Raw genomic sequence first — 16,497 nt, 5'->3', positions numbered from 1 at the left:
GATTACAGGCATGCACCACCATACCCGGCTAATTTTTTTGTATTTTTGTAGAGATGGGGTTTCTCCATGTTGGTCAGGCTGGTCTCGAACTCCCGACCTCAGATGATCCACCCACCTCGGCCTCCCAAAGTGCTGGGATTACAGGCGTGAACCACTGCGCCGGGCTTTTTTTGTTTTTGAGATAGAGTCTTGCTTTGTTGTCCAGGCTGGAGTGGTGGCATGATCTCGGCTCACTGCACCCTCCGCCCCCGAGGCTCAAGAGATTCTCCTGCCTCAGCCTCTCAGGAGCTGGGATTACAAGCACGCGCCACCACATCTGGCTAATTTTTGTGTTTTTTTGTATTTTCTTTTTTTGGTAGAGACGGGCTTTCACGATGTTGTCCCGGCTGTTCTCGAACTCTTGGCCTCAAGTGATCTGCCAGCGTCGGCCTCCCAAAGTTCTGGGATTACAGATGTGAGCCACTGCGCCCGGGCCCAGAGGTTTTTTAAAATGCAAAAACTAATACATATATTTTTGTTTCCCTTCCTTCATTAAACTGCGCTTTTTTAAAAAAGAAAAAAAACCGTATACGTTGGAGGTCACTTTATATTGGTACTGCGAAATCATCCTCATGTTTTATTTTTATTTTTATTTTTTTATTTTTATTTTTTGAGACGGAGTCTCGCTCTGTCGCCCAGGCTGGAGTGCAGTGGCCGTTTCTCAGCTCACTGCAAGCTCTGCCTCCCGGGTTCACGCCATTCTCCTGCCTCAGCTTCCCGAGTAGCTGGGACTATAGGTGCCTGCCACCTCGCCCGGCTAGTTTTTTGTATTTTTTAGTAGAGACGGGGGTTTCACCGTGTTAGCCAGGATGGTCTGGATCTCCTGACCTCGTTATCCGCCCATCTCGGCCTCCCAAAGTGCTGGGATTACAGGCGTGAGCCACCGCGCCCGGCCTCATCCTCATGTTTTATAGGCCGCGTGTTTACTTATAAGTACTCCATGGTTTAGTCAACTCATTGGAGCAAGCGTTTTAAAGTGTGGCGGATTGACAGTCCACTTGGAATCAGAATACCTGAGTTCAGATCCTGACTCCACCACTTAACTCGTCGTTTCATCTTGAGCAAGTCCTTTACCATTTTTGTGTCTCAGTTTTCTCATCTGTAAAATGAGGCTGTTGTGGAAAAGACAGCACACAGCTCATCGGGCTGTCATGAGCAACACATCAATTCATACATTTAAAGTGCTTATGACAGTGCATGGCGCATACGAAGCCCTCAAGTTAAATAAAAATGGGGTAGGTGGGAGCGATGAAGATTTATAACAGCTTCCAGTAAATGTCGAGGCACAGTATTTCCAGAGCTTGTGCGAAGTAGGGAACCCAACAGCTCTCACGGCCTTCAAAGAAGGGGGATCCTGGGTCCGGGAAGCTCGGCCGCAGTCGTGGAATGTCTAGGGCAGCGGTGAGAGCGCTGTGGCTGGCTCAACGCAGCCCGACACCAGGGAAGACGCTCTGGCCCTCAATTTCCCGGCAGCAAAGGAGCGCGAGGTGATCTCCACTTTCAGCCTACTCGGTCCGGGGTTGCAAACTGCTAGGTGTGAGTGGCTGCGGCGCAGACAGCCGGGACCAAGCAGGGATCGTAACAGGGTCGAGCGCGACCCAGGACAGGTCCGGGGGCGGAGCTGGGCCGGGGCTCGCCCGGGAAGGGGCGGAGCTGCGGCGGTGGCGCCAAATCGCGAATATGGCGCCGGAGCGGTTGCGGAGCCGGGCGCTCTCTGCCTTTAAGTTGCGGGGCTTGCTACTCCGGGGGTGAGTGGGCTTGGGCAGCTTGAGGGGCGAGAGGGAAGAGCTGGGGCCCGGCTGCCTCGTGCGGCAGCGGGACGCACCGCGGCGGCTCCCAGCGCGCGGAGAGGGGGCTTGATCTTAAATGACAGAGTTCTAAGAAGCGGCCGGGCGTGGTGGTTCACGCCAGTAATCCCACCACTTTGGGAGGTCGAGGCGGGCGGATCACGAGGTCAGGAGATCGAGACCATCCTGGCCAACGTGGTGAAGCCCCGTCTCTACTAAAAATACAAAAATTAGCTGGGCGTGGTGGCGCGCGCTTGTAGTCCCAGTTACTCGGGAGGCTGAGGCAGGAGAATCGCTTGAACCCAGGAAGAGGAGGTTGCGGTGAGCCGATATCGCGCGACTGCACTCCATCCTGGCGACAGAGAGAAACTCCATTAAAAAAAAAAAAAAGTTCTAAGATCTTGAGGCTGCCGTGCCTTCTTTGGTTTCACCGACCCGTGCAAGGAGTTTAATGTTTCTTCTAGGCGGGCCCGGGCTCTTTTCACGTGTCAAACTGAGCCCGAGAAGCGGCAACCTGTCTATGGCAGCCGGTTATCAGCGTTGGTGACCCGGTCAGCTCTCAGGCTCCGGGGAAGGTTGCTGAGACATCAGATGAGAGACCCAAAACAGCCCGCTCGCACGTCTGCAGTTGCCAATTTATGTGAAAGTCAGGTTTCCTGGACATATCTGTGTTTCTGAGGACCTATAGAACATATTAACCTTTCCAAGATTTTTCTCATTAAATCTGTTACGTGTTTTAGAGTTCTCTGTGTGTGTGTGTTTTTTTTTTTTTTTTTTTTTTTTTTTTTTTTTTTTTTTTGAGACATGGTCTCACTGTCGCCGAAGCTGGAGGGCAGTGATGCGAACTTGACTTACTGCAGCCTCAACCTCCTGGGCTCAAGTAGCTGGGACTACAGGCGTGGGCCACCATACCTGGCTAATTTTTGTTGTATTTTTTGTAGAGACGGGGTCTGGCTATGTTGCCTAGCCTGGTCTTGAACTCCTGAGCTCAAGTAATCCTCCCGCTGTGGCCTCCCAGAATGCTGGAATTACAGGTGTGAACCACCGTGCCTGGCCTAGAACACAATATTTTATACATATTTAAATACCTGCTGAACTGGATATACCTCATTGTATCTGTTTTTATTGCTCTCGTGTGTGTAGATTTTTTGTTGGTTTTTGTGAGTTTTATGGGACTTTTAACTGTACTTTGGGTTAGTAATGGATATACCTTGGGGGAAAATAATGAGTTTTGTTCAATTGGTCCTTGACATTTTGAAAGCATGAGCAACTGATGAATTAACTTTCTTTTCACTTAGAATTTGACCTAATATTAAGCTTTTGTTCATTAATTATTTCAGTCATAAGTATACTTAAATCTGTTAGCTGCAAAGCACTGTGCTAAGGCAAGGGGGTGCAAGAGAGAGCAAGAGCTTTGTAGGGGGCAGATAGTGTATTCTATTGCTGCATGACAAATTACCCCACAACTTAGAGGCTAAAACAGTACACATTTATTATCTCACATTTTCTGTGGGTTAGGAATTCAGGTGTGGCTTCGTTGGGTCCTCAACTTCAGGGTCTTTTCACAAGGTTGCAGTCAAGATGGATCATCTCAAATGTTGACCAGGCAGCATTCGCTTCAAGCTCATTCAGTTGTTGGCAGGATTCAGTTCCTGATTGCCTTGCAGGCTGTTGGCTGGAGGCTACCCTCAGTCGCTTGCCATGTGTGCCCCCGACATGGCTTCATCAAGAGAGAGAGTCCGCTAGTAACTCTGAAGTAACCTAATCAAGGAAGTGACATCTTGAACTCCTGAGCTCAAGTATTATTATTATTATTTTTTTTTTTTGAGACGGAGTCTCGCTCTGTCGCCCGACATCTTGTTATTTTTAAATTTTTTCTTTTCACTTTTAAATTTTACTTTCAAAATTACAATACAGTAAGTTTTTCTATCCCTTTTGCTATATTCTATTTTTAGAAACAAGTTACTAGGTCCAGCCCACACTTAAGGGCAGGGGATTACATAGGTGTAACTACTAGGAGTAATGGATTATTGGGGGCCATCTTAGACGTCTGTCTACCATGGATATTAAATGACTATTTCACAGCTATTTAATCTCAATTGTGAAAGGGATTTCAGGAAAGAAGTGCTATGAGAGTGTATAATAACGTGTATAAACTGCTGTAGAGTCAGGGAAAAACTTCACTTCAGAAGTGGTTTGGGCTGACTGTTAAAGAATGAGCAGGACTTGGCCAGGTGTGGTGGTTCATGCCTGTAATCCCAGCACTTTGGGAGGCTGAGGCGGGTGGATCATGAGGTCAGGAATTCGAGACCAACCTGGACAACAAAGTGAAACCCCATCTCTACTAAAAATACAAAAATTAGCCGGGCCTGGTGTTGCGCGCCTGTAATCTCAGCTACTCAGGAGGCTGAGGCAGGAGAATAGCTTGAACCCGGGAGGTGGAGGTTGCAGTGAGCCGAGATTGCGCCACTGCACTTCAGCCTGAGTGAGAGAGCAAGACTCTATCTCAAAAAAGAAAGAAAAAAAAAAAAAAAAAAAGAACAGGACCTGACTAGGTGGAGAGAAAAGTGGGAGAAAATGGCCATGTAAAGACCCCGAAGCAGGAGGAGAGTGCCAGGAAGGCCAGGGACATGGTATGAGCTTAATGGGATTTGGCAGGGGCAAGATCCTGTATGGCTTTGCAGGTTTTGGTCTATGCTAAGAACTGTCCCAAGACGTACCCAAAATGTATATGATTTTAGGGACTCAGTGATCAAATATTTATGGACCACTTTCAAGTGTATTTAGAACTCTGTGGAAGGATGGCACAGACTTCTAAGTTACAGTTTTAAAGTTATCTATAATAACTCAGTTCTCAGTTATCTATAATAAATTGGAGAGATGCAACACCTACACACAAAACAACTAATAAGCAACCCAACATATAGAACAATTAGTGTGATGAGTATAACAATAATATGTGAAATGTTAAGTTGTGTGCTACAAATACAGAATGGCATGTAATTAGCTAATTGTTTAATACGGTAATCAGCAATAATATTGATGTGAGGTGTAAAGTTGTGTGCTGCAAATACAGAATGGCATGTAATGGCATGTAACTAGTTAATACTGTTCATTCTGATCATTATTGGGATTTAAGTCAGGAATTAATGTGATTTTATTTTATTTTATTTTATTTATTTATTTTTTGAGACGGAGCCTCTCTCTGTCGCCCAGGTTGGAGTGCAGTGGCGCGATCTCTGCTCACTGTAAGCTCCGCCTCTCGGGTTCACGCCATTCTCTCGCCTCAGCCTCCGAGTAGCTGGGACTACAGGCGCCTGCCACCACGCCCAGCTAATTTTGTTTTTGTATTTTTAGTAGAGATGGGGTTTCACCGTGTTAGCCAGGATGGTCTCGATATCCTAACCTTGTGATCTGCCCACCTCGGCCTCCCAAAGTGCTGGGATTACAGGCGTGAGCCACTGCACGCCCAGCTGTGATTTTTTTTTTTTTTTTTTTAATGATGGTCAGACTCATCCATGAAGCAGGTGGCAGTGCCTTAACAATATGCGTATTGTCAGGCCCGAGGGCCTCTTCCATCTTTGTCAAAGGGAGTGCCAACCTCTCTTTTCATATAACACAAATTCATGTGATTTTAATGAGTGTTGTTTCTATGATTATATTCAGATGTCATAGTTTTTTTAAGCCTTTTTCTTTTTTTGAGATGGAGTCTCGCTCTGTCGCCCAGGCTGGAGTGCAGTGGCACGATCTCGGCTCACTGCAAGCTCCGCCTCCCAGATTCACGGCATTCTCCTGCCTCAGCCTCCCGAGTGTCTGGGACTACAGGTGCCTGCCACCATGCCCGGCTAATTTTTTTGTATTTTTAGTAGAGATGGGGTTTCATCGTGTGTTAGCCAGGATGGTCTCCATCTCCTGACCTCGTGATCTGCCCGCCTTGGCCTCCCAAAGTGCGGGGATTACAGGCGTGAGCCACGGCACACGGCCAAGCCTATTTTTTTGTCTTATTTTATAATTGAAAACAGTGATTACTGGAATTTACTTTGAACAAGTGCATTATCAAATTAAATATATGAGTGTCTGTTATGTTCAGGATATGGTGCTTGACATTGAAACAGATGGACTCTTGCCTTAAATGTAGGGTAGTAAGTAGTACAAGGCTAATGTGATATATCAGATCTAAGGTATATGTAAATATGATTTTTAACAATTTCAGAAGAAAGGGAAGATTGCAGCAGGTAGAGCTGGTCTAGGAAGGCTTTTTAGAGGAACGATGTGATTTGAGGCTTTATGTTAGCAAGATATAGGAGGATGATTTTGTTCAGAAAGCACAGGAAAGATGAGTGCTATTTGAAGAGAGAAGTTAGTGTTCTTCCTTTCAGTGCCAGGTTGATGAGTGTTTGCCGCTTTTTGGCAGAAAACTTTTAGCCTTTAATTACTAATGACCTGCCTCATTTTTTCTTACCTTTTCTTAGTGAAGCTATTAAGTACCTCACAGAAGCTCTGCAGTCTATCAGTGAATTAGAGCTTGACGATAAACTGGAAAAGATAATTGATGCAGTTGAAAAGCAACCCTGTAAGTAATATTTTCTGATAACTCCTAAATTGTTAATATAGTTCTGCATCTTCAGTTAGATGTGTAGATTTATAGTGAAGTTGAGGCTTCAGTATTAAGATGTCCCAGTGTTATAAGATGTATGCATGGTAGCATTTCTTCCCAAGGGGTAATACCTTTAGTTTATTTTAATTTTTTTTCTTTCTTTTTTGGGACGGAATCTCGCTCTGTTGCCCAGGCTGGAGTGCAACGGCGCTATCTCGACTCACTGCAACCCCTACCTCCCAGGTTCAAGCAATTCTCCTGTCTCAGCCTCCTGATTAGGTGGGATTACAGGCACACACCTCCATGTTGGGCTAATTTTTTGTATTTTAGTAGAGACGGGATTTCACTGTGTTGTTCAGCCTGGTCTCGAACTCCTGGGCTCACGCAGTCCACCTGCCTCAGCCTCCCAAAGTGCTAGGATTACAGGTGGGAGCCACCATGCCCGGCCTTCTTTTTTATTTTTTTTTTTTTTATTTTTTTATTTTTTTTTTTTTTTTGAGGCGGAGTCTCGCTCTGTCCCCCAGGCTGGAGTGCAGTGGCGCGATCTCGGCTCACTGCAAGCTCCGCCTCCCGGGTTCCCGCCATTCTCCTGCCTCAGCCTCCCGAGTAGCTGGGACTACAGGCGCCGCCATCACGCTCGGCTAATTTTTTTTGTATTTTTAGTGGAGACGGGGTTTCATTGTGTTAGCCAGGATGGTCTCGATCTCCTGACCTCGTGATCCGCCCGTCTCGGCCTCCCAAAGTGCTGGGATTACAGGCTTGAGCCACCGCGCCCGGCCTTCTTTTTTATTTTAACTGTTGAAGACATCCAAACCTTTAATTTAGTTGGAACCTCAAGATATTCCCCAAGGGCCCTTTTATAGTTCCTCTCCCCCAGTGGAGGTGTCACCACCGTGTTTCCTGCACTTGGCTTCTGATTTTGATCTGGTCCTTTACAGTCACTTTGTCTCTCCTAGTGGCTATTACCATGTCATATTTAAGTGAGGTACTCCTAAATGTTTGGGAGGAAAAAAGAGTAAAGTAAACAGAGCTGCCATCTCTTCTTAATTTCTTCAGGGTTTTTTTTTTTTTAATAGAATGGCTAGTCATTTTAACTTAATTTTGTAAGTCTAAGTTAAAGGGCAGAGATAGTAACTTTTCAATAAAAAGCAATTCTACTAATGCACTGATAATGAATATACTAAACAGAGTTGGAAAGCATTTTACTGAAAGCAAACTATAGAAAATAGACTTTTTTTTTTTTTCCGAGGAGTCTTACACTGTCACCCAGGCTGGAGTGCAGTGGTGCAATTTCGGCTCACTGCAACCTCTGTCTCCTGGGTTCAAACGATTCTCCCGCCTCAGCCTCCTGAGTAGCTGGGATTACAGGTGTGCACCAATACACCTGGCTAATTTTTGTATTTTTAGTAGAGACAAGGTTTCACCATGTTGACCAGGCTGGTCTCGAACTGCTGACTTCAGGTGATCTCCCGCCTCAGCCTCCCAAAGTGCTGGGATTACAGGCGTGAGCCACCGCGCCCGCCGAAAACAGACATTTGTACAAAATTATATAATGCTTGTGATAAGTGGGGCCAGACATGGTGGCTCACACCTGTAATCCCAGCACTTTGGGAGACCGAGGCTGGTGGGAATGCCTGAGGTCAGGAGTTCAAGATCAGCCTGGCCAACATGGCAAACCCTGTCTCTACTGAAAATACAAAAATTAGCCAGACATGGTGGCAGGCGCCTATAATCCCAGCTCCTTGGGAGGCTGAGGCAGGAGAATCGCTGGAACCTGGGAGGCAGAGGTTGCAGTGAGCTGAGATTATGCCACTGCACTCCAGACCGGGTGACAGAATGAGATTCCGTCTTAAAAAAAAAAAAAAAAAGAAGAAGTGGATTTCAAGAAAAGCACATTCTATAAAAGATGGTCGTTTTTTTCTTGAGTATACCAAAGTTATGAAACATAAGGTGACCCAGGAAGGTAGAGGTTTGGGAATTCCTTCAAGGCATTTCCTTTCTACACAGTGCTTCCTTCTTCTCCTTTTTTTTTTTTTTTTAATTTTAGTAAGAGGGGGACAGTTTCACTCTGTCACCTAGGCTGGAGTGCAGTGGCACGATCTCGGTTCACTACAACCTCTGCCTTCTGGGTTCAAGTGATTTTCCTGGCCCAGCCTCCTAAATAGCTGGGACTACAGGTGCACGCCACCACACCCATCTAATTTTTATATTTTTAGTAGAGACAAGGTTTCACCATATTGGTCAGGCTGGTCTTGAACTCCTGACCTCAGGTAATCCACCCACCTTGGCCCCCCAGAGTGCTGGGATTATAGGCGTGAGCCACCACGCCCGGCCCCTCCACTCCTTCTTCGTGTCCTTTTTTGGAAATTCACATCTGTTGAAACATGCCCAAAGAAGCTAGAATGGGACCACCAATACATGAACTAAACCTCTGTTCCGCTGTTTTATAATTTGCAGTCCATTTCAGCCGTATACCTGGGGGAGTTTTCTGAGAGACCTCTCTATTCAACCTGTCAGTAAAACTGTATCAGCATGTTTCCTCCTGCCACTGCCACACTGCCATAGGGATTCAGGGACCTTTTTGTTAAATACTTAATACCACAAGCATGGGCATGGAAAGAAGAAATGCTCTTGCCCTCGGGAAAAAAGTCTGATATTTATAGCACCCTAAGGATAGAAGCGGGTATGGCTCACTCTCCACTTGATCTTGGTAGCCAAAAGGCTGAGAAGTGCTGAGTTCACTCTTAATGTTATATAGATGCTAGTCTCTTCAATTATATAGGAAGAAACATACTCCGTGATATAGGATAAATGGTTCTTATATCTCATTTTCATTCCTAAAGGCAGAATTTTACATATACCTTTGCTTGAAAATTCCTTTACATAAATTTAGAAAATGATACTTGTCTCACGCCTGTAATCCCAGCACTTTGGGAGGCCGAGGCAGGCAGATCACGAGGTCAGGAGATCGAGACCATCCTGGCTAACACGGTGAAACCCCTTCTCTCCTAAAAATACAAAAAATTAGCCAGGCGTGGTGGCGGGCGCCTGTAGTCCCAGCTACTTGGGAGGCTGAGGCAGGAGAATGGCGTGAACCCGGGAGGTGGAGCTTGCAATGAGCCAAGATCGCGCCACTGCACTCCTGCCTGGGTGACAGAGTAAGACTCCGTCTCAAAAAAAAAAAAAAAGAAAAAGAAAATGATACTTGTCTCTGTGTACATTGATTTAAGATGGCACATGGTATTTTGCTTGACAGCATATCAAAGTGATTAAAAGAGCCCACTCTGGAATCAGACCTGGGTTTTTGTTGCTCTCTATCTCTTCTAGTTTTTGGGCAAAATTTTCAACCTCTTAAAGTTGTATTTTCCCTATCTATAAAATATGGGCATTTTAACATCAGTCTTACAGGACGTCTACCTAATGGAATAATGCTTGTAAATAAAGTACTGAGCATGGTGCCCCACATTTACTCAGTGCTTAATAAGTGGTAGCTGCTATTGTTATTATTGTTACTATCATGCTCATTGAAACTGAGCAGTTACAACGATAAAGTTATACTAATGTAACCTTATTAAAAGTGAGAGCTTAGGGAACTTTTTTTTTTTTTTTTTTTTTTGAGATCATGCCAGTGGCATGATCACAGCTCACTGCAGCCTCCACCTCCCTGGGCTCAGGTGATCCTCCCACCTTGGCCTCCTGAGTATCTGGGACTATAGGCGTGTGCCAACCCACCCAGCTAAGTTTTGTATTTTTTGTAGAGATGGGGTTTCACCACATTGCCTGGGCTGGTCTCAAACTCCTGGGCTCAAGCCATCCTCCTGCCTCAGCCTCCCAAAGTGTTAGGATTATAGGTATGAGCCACTGACCCTGGCTCAGAAATGTTCTTATAACTAAACAGGGTTTAGGAAATTAAGGCATTTGATTATATATTAAGGTATTGTAACTTTGAGTGTGGAAAACTTTTCAGTGAGCTGAGATTATGCTACCGCACTCCAGACTGGGAGTCTGGAGTGGAAAATTAAGGTATTTGAGATAAGGCTTTTGTTATTGTTCTGACCTAACACTTTTTTCCTCCAAAAACTGTATAATGAGAATCCCAGTATTAATATTTGCAAATTATTTTTGGGAAAAGAGCTGTCTGTGGAAAGAACTAATTTTTTTTTTGTTTTTAAAATTTGACTCTGCAATTCTCTTTTCAGTGTCATCAAGCATGATTGAACGATCTGTGGTGGAAGCAGCAGTCCAGGAATGCAGTCAGTCTGTTGATGAAACTATGTATGTGGGTACAGTTAACTTTATTCCTCATTGGAGGTGTTATTGAGCACTTAGTTTTAATTATTGTCTTGGAAAATTATTAGTGATCAACATTTCCACAGTGGTTGCTGTTGTTATTTCTGTATGTCTTTTTAAATAATGGCTTTCTTTGTAAACCTCATTATTAAATGATTCATCTTTACTGGTTTCTCCTAGGATTTGAAGTTACAATGTTGCTGTACCATTCATTACTAACTTTTGCTGCCTACCCAGCCAGTGGATCTGACTTTTTATTCTGTATGCTACAAATGAGTTGAATTGAAATGAATATTCAGAAGTATAGTTTACTTTGCTCTTAGGAAAGTACCATGCCCAGAGAAGTTCAGCAACTTTACTTGGTCACATGGTGAATGGCAAATGAGAGTAGGACCTCAGTTTTGTGACTCTACTATCTCATGTTTTTAGGTTTAAGAATTTATATGGCAGTAATTCTTCTGGGTTTTATTTCTGTGAATATCCCTCTTGATATGATACTTCTATCCAAATTCATGGCATTTTATTATGAATTGCCATGGAAAACACTGGGGAAAATGGGCTGAGAGACAGTTTTAACATTGCCACTTCTTTCCTATTTGGGGTAATGGAGGTGACTGAAAGGAGTCATTATCTTTATTTTAGTCAGAAGTTGTAATCCTCTCCGTGTCAGAACTTATAACTGCTAAATAAATAAATAAATACAGAAATTGAGGATTTTTAATTTTACCCTTGCAAACTCATTTAAAATACTAGTGTGACCAGGCACAGTGGCTCACGCCTATAATCCCAGCACTTTGGGAGGCCAAGGTGGTTGGATCACTTGAGGTCAGGAGTTCAAGACCAGCCTGGCCAATATGGTGAAACCCCGTCTCTACTAAAAATACAAAAATTAGCCGGGCAGTAGTGGGATGGACCTGTAATCCCAGGTACTTGGGAGGCTGAGACAGGAGAATCACTTGAGCCTGGGAGGTGGAGGTTGCAGTGAGCTGAGATCATGCCACTACAGTCCAGTCTGGGTGACAGAGTGAGACCCTGTCTCAAAAAATAAAATAAAATAAATACTAGAGTATAATGAATGTTCCTAAAGCAATCAATAGAAATTCAAAACGATTGTATTAAAGTTTAAGGATTATTATCCTAAAATAGACATTACTCATTGTTTACCCTAAAGTTACCTGTTATTTATTTATTTACTTACTTTCCCCCACATCAATCTGCATTCACTTTATTCTTCTGTTTATACATTCTCCTGCTCCCAGATTTGGAGGCAGAACATAATAATATGAGCTCAACAGTCCTGCACAGAGCCATGTACCATATCCCATCAGTTTTCCTTTTCCCAACCCCTGTCTCACCCCCACTCAGTAAAGCCCCTTGTCCAGGTGTTGCTCTTGGGGGTAAGAAAGCAGAAAATCAGGCTGGGCGCAGTGGCTCATGCTTGTAATCCCAGCACTTTGGGAGGCTGAGGTGGGCAGATCACCTGAGGTCAGGAGTTCGAGACCAGCCTGGCCAACATACAGTGAAACCGCATCTCTACTAAAAAATACAAAAATTAGCTGGGCATGGTGGTGTATGCCTGTAGTCTCAACTATTTGGGAAGTTGAGGCAGGAGAATCACTTGAACCCGGGAGGTGGAGATTGCAGTGAGCCAAGATCGTGCCACTCTGCTCCAGCCTGGATGACAGACAAAAAAGAAAAAGAAAAAAAAAGAAAGAATGGGTAGAGAGTCCAGTGAGGGATGGGAGCCTCTTTCCAAGGCACAAGGGGCTACCTCCTCAACATGGCCACTGCTTTGTTCAGATTTGGGTAGTGTGCTGGCCAAGAGCTGGGGGCTGCAGTACCTCCAGCTGATTGAGGAGGCAAGCATTGTGAGGCTACTGCAGCAGGTCCACAGTGATCACTGAGGCCAGGAGCTGCCACACTCCTGAAGAATGCATGGGGCTTTGTGGGATGCTGTGTTGGTTCTGCACAGCAAGGGCCACACTGTCACGTTTCCTGAACACCATTTCATAAGGGCCTTCCTCAAACATTGTGGCATGTATCACACAGCCCAGAGACCAGACACCAGTCTATTCATCAATGACACAGTGACTGCTCAGGGAAGAGCTCTAGGGCTCAGTAGGAGATGGTGCACTGGGTCGCCTAGTCCTGCAGGGTCAGGGCCTGGTGGGAGACCGTCACTCGAGGCATGCTTGATTCATGGCATCCAAGTCTATTAAAACTGGCTGCCCCTCATCTCCAAGCAAGATACTGGTGGGCTTCAGGTCCCTGTGGGCCTAACCCTTGGCATGAATGGCCTCATGGCTGCTGTAGATACCCAGCAGCAGCTGAAAGATTTGATCATAAGTGAGGAAGTTGCCATCGTCCTTCGGCCTTTCTCTCCATTCCACAGTATACCTCTCTTAAAGAACGGAAGCAGCAGCCAGGCCTCATGCTCAGCACCCTGCTCCCTCAGACAGTAAGCCGTGAGGTAAAGGATTGAAGAGGCGATGCATGTTCGCTTCTTGGCTGGGCCTCCTCCTGGTCCTGCTGCTTGTGACGCAGGATTCACTTCAGGGCGTAGAAGTCTCCATCCTGTAACCTCTCCACTAGGTCCACAGAGCTGAACCCACCCTCCCCCAGGTTCTGGATGAAGAAATAGCTATTGTCAATGATGACATTTCCCTAAGAGAAGGCACACAGTGTGTGGCCCATGATGTCTCAGTCATCCTCCTCAAGGACTGTCTGAGGCTGCCAAAGGGCTGGTCCATGGTGAGTGGGCTCTTCCAGAAAATGCACTACGTGCCCAGGGATCATGATTCTCATCAAGAGTAAACAGGTCCTAGTGACGCCAGTTCTAACAAGGATGGGGTCAGGTGCCTTAAAGCCTCAGGACACATAGCAACTACCAGGCTGCTTCCTCCAACCCCAGCCCACCTTTGGGCAGCCCCTGCTCCCACACCTGCCAGGCCTCAAAGGCAGGGCACAGTTTCAGAGGAGGCGCGAGCCTCAGGCCTATCCCTGGCCTCAGTGTGCAGTGCCAGGGTCAGCCAGCCCGCACTCCTCACTGACCTGGCTCGGCTATTTCTGTCAGGCTGTTTATATGTTACAGCCAACCCACATGGAGGTCCAGTGGGGACTGAACGGTAAAGGATTTTTGTACCTTCAGTTGTCAGAATCATTATATCATACCACAATAGAGGCTCTTGTTCTCATAGATGAAGAGAAGGCATGAGAAGTTCAATAACTTACTCAGACTGATCCACCAGAAAATAGTGGAGCAGTGTCTGGAGTCTAGAGTTTCCTCAAGTTCACTGATTCTCAGCTACTCCATACCTGTTACCTCTAGGGTAGCATTAACCTTTTTTGATCATTTTCAATTTGGGAGATAAACATATAATTTTAGGAAAGATTTTTAGGTTGGGATATTTATACAATAGTGCTGTGGAAATTTTTAACTTCTTTTAAACATGGTTGTATTATTAAAAGTGTCTGAAATTAAATATTTTTTTTTGGTTTTCCATCTCTAACACTATATACATATTGTATGAGTCTGAAAGATATGGCCAGAATTGGGGGGGGGGTTCTTTTTCCATTGTATAACTTTTCCTGGGACACTTTTACATAACATTTTAGATTTGGCAGGATGCGGTGGCTCACGCCTGTAATCCTAGCACTTTGGGAGGCCAAAGCAAGCAGATCATGAGGTCAGGAGTTTAAGACCAGCCTGGCCAACACAGTGAAATCTCATCTCTACTAAAAATACAAAAATTAGCTGGGCGTGGTGGAGGGCACCTGTAATCCCAGCTACTTGGGAGGCTGAGGCAGGAGAATCGCTTGAACCCGGGAGGCAGAGGTTGCAGTGAGCCGAGATTGTACCACTGCACTCCAGCCTGGGTGACAGAAGTAGACTCCATCTCAGACAAACAAGCAAACAACAAACAAAAAAACATTTTAGATTTTTTAAATTGTTGGGGTTGGGCATGGTGGCTCATGACTGTAATTCCAGCACTTTGGGAGGCTGAGGCAGGTGGATCACTTGAGGTTAGGAGTTTGAGACCAGCCTGGCCACTATGGCAAAACTCTTTCTCTACTAAAAATACAAAAATTAGCTGGGTGTGGTGGCACATGCCTGTAATCCCAGCTACTTGAGAGGCGGGAGAATTGCTTGAGGCCAGGACGAAGAGGTTGCAGTGAGCCAAGATCACACCCCAGCCTGGGCATCAGAGTGAGACTGTCTCAAAAAACAAAACAAAAACAAAACAATAAAACTTGTTGGAACTTAATCATACCCTTTAATAATACTGTAGCTCATGGCCGGGCACTGTGGCTCATGCCTATAATCCAGCACTTTGGGAGGCTGAGGCAGGTGGATCACCTGAGGTTGGGAGTTAGTGACCAGCCTGACCAACATGAAGAAACCCTGCCTTTGTTAGAAATACAAAATTAGCCGGGCGTGGTGGTGCATGCCTGTAATCCCACCTACTCGGGGGGCTGAGGCAGCAGAATCTCTTGAACCCTGGAGGTGGAGGTTGTGATGAGCCAAGATCGAGCCATTGTACTCCAGCCTGGGCAACAAGAACGAAACTCTGTCTCAAACAAAAACAAAAACAAAAACACTGTAGCTCGTAAAAGTAGAGATTTCTTTAAGATGTGACTATTGTTTATATAATTGTTCTTTTTCAACAGATGAAATTCTTAACTGGAAGTTAACTTGATTAATTTTTTTTTCTTGTGAGTTTTGGCAATGCTTTCTTGTCCCTTGAGATGAAAATGCACAAGCTAAACCCCATAGTATTTTTGACACTATAAGAAATTGTGGGCCAGGCATGGTGGCTCACATCTGTAATCCCAGCACTTTGGGAGGCCGAGGCGGGCAGATCACCTGAGGTCAGGAGTTTTAAGACCAGCCTGACCAACATGGAGAAACCCCGTCTCTACTAAAAATACAAAATTAGCTGGACATGGTGGTGCATGCCTGTGATCCCAGCTACTGCATGCCTGTGATCCCAGCTACTTGGGAGACTGAGGCAGGAGAATCACTTGAACCCGGGAGGCAGAGGTTGCAGTGAGCCAATATCACGCCATTGCACTCTAGCCTGGGTAACAATAGTGAAACTCTGTCTTAAAAAAAAAAAAAAAAAAAAGAAAGAAAAAGAGAAAGAAATTGGCCGGGCGCGGTGGCTCAAGCCTGTAATCCCAGCACTTTGGGAGGCCGAGACGGGCGGATCACTAGGTCAGGAGATCGAGACCATCCTGGCTAACACGGTGAAACCCTGTCTCTACTAAAAATACAAAAAACTAGCCGGGCGAGGTGGCGGGCGCCTGTAGTCCCAGCTACTCAGGAGGCTGAGACAGGAGAATGGCCCGAACCCGGGAGGCGGAGCTTGCAGTGAGCTGAGATCTGGCCACTGCACTCCAGCCTGGGCGACAGAGCGAGACTCCGTCTCAAAAAAAAAAAAAAAAAAAAAAGAAATTGTGTGCCTGGCCTGAGAAAATGTGAAAAGTGTGTTATTACAAAGACTTATAATGCAAGTTATCATGTTCACCTAGAGTACTTACGTTTTAGTAAATCAGGTCTGTGTTTTGTGGGATGTTTTTCAGAGAGCACGTTTTCAATATCATAGGAGCATTTGATATTCCACGCTTTGTGTACAATTCAGAAAGAAAAAAATTTCTTCCGTAAGTATGCCATCCACTGATTTTAAATTAATTTCAAATGTACTTTTTTTTCCCAGAAGGTATATAGTCTCTTGCTTCACTTTTGGCTCACCTTTGTGTATTATGATAGTCAAAAATAGGCAT

General features: G+C 45.2%; 1 protein-coding gene, 1 long non-coding RNA gene, 1 other non-coding gene and 1 pseudogene across 10 annotated transcripts in view; 1 reads left to right on the top strand and 3 right to left on the bottom strand.

Annotated features, from left to right (window-relative positions):
• Positions 1 to 16,497, top strand: part of POLE2 (DNA polymerase epsilon 2, accessory subunit) — a 59,543-nt gene that overhangs the window by 4,931 nt on the left and 38,115 nt on the right. For 3 of the 8 annotated variants that reach the window (XM_065548776.1, XM_065548777.1, XM_045396364.2), the window contains exons 1-4: positions 1,700 to 1,787; positions 6,299 to 6,399; positions 10,623 to 10,698; positions 16,297 to 16,374. In XM_065548776.1, the coding sequence (XP_065404848.1) occupies positions 1,720 to 1,787; positions 6,299 to 6,399; positions 10,623 to 10,698; positions 16,297 to 16,374 (323 nt within the window). In that variant the 5' untranslated portion in view covers positions 1,700 to 1,719. Of the gene's footprint in view, positions 1 to 1,699; positions 1,788 to 2,838; positions 2,861 to 6,298; positions 6,400 to 10,622; positions 10,699 to 16,296; positions 16,375 to 16,497 lie in introns of those variants that run through there. The other 5 variants (XM_065548778.1, XM_073997346.1, XM_045396369.2 and 2 more) reach the window with 3 other exon arrangements.
• Positions 3,294 to 16,340, bottom strand: LOC123574519 (uncharacterized). The gene is made up of 2 exons (XR_012415769.1): positions 16,255 to 16,340; positions 3,294 to 3,587 (listed from the first exon to the last, which is right to left on the bottom strand). It is a non-coding gene; the product is annotated as an uncharacterized lncRNA (long non-coding RNA).
• On the bottom strand, positions 5,325 to 5,446 carry LOC123575010 (U6atac minor spliceosomal RNA). The gene has a single exon (XR_006700182.1). It is a non-coding gene; the product is annotated as a U6atac minor spliceosomal RNA (small nuclear RNA).
• On the bottom strand, positions 12,510 to 13,537 carry LOC102129495 (serine/threonine-protein kinase 16 pseudogene; annotated as a pseudogene).

The sequence above is a fragment of the Macaca fascicularis genome, chromosome 7, assembly GCF_037993035.2.
Source record: "Macaca fascicularis isolate 582-1 chromosome 7, T2T-MFA8v1.1".
Classification (NCBI taxonomy): domain Eukaryota; kingdom Metazoa; phylum Chordata; class Mammalia; order Primates; family Cercopithecidae; genus Macaca; species Macaca fascicularis.
Note: the sequence above shows the minus strand (reverse complement) of the source record. Positions and strands in the feature narration are given on the sequence as shown.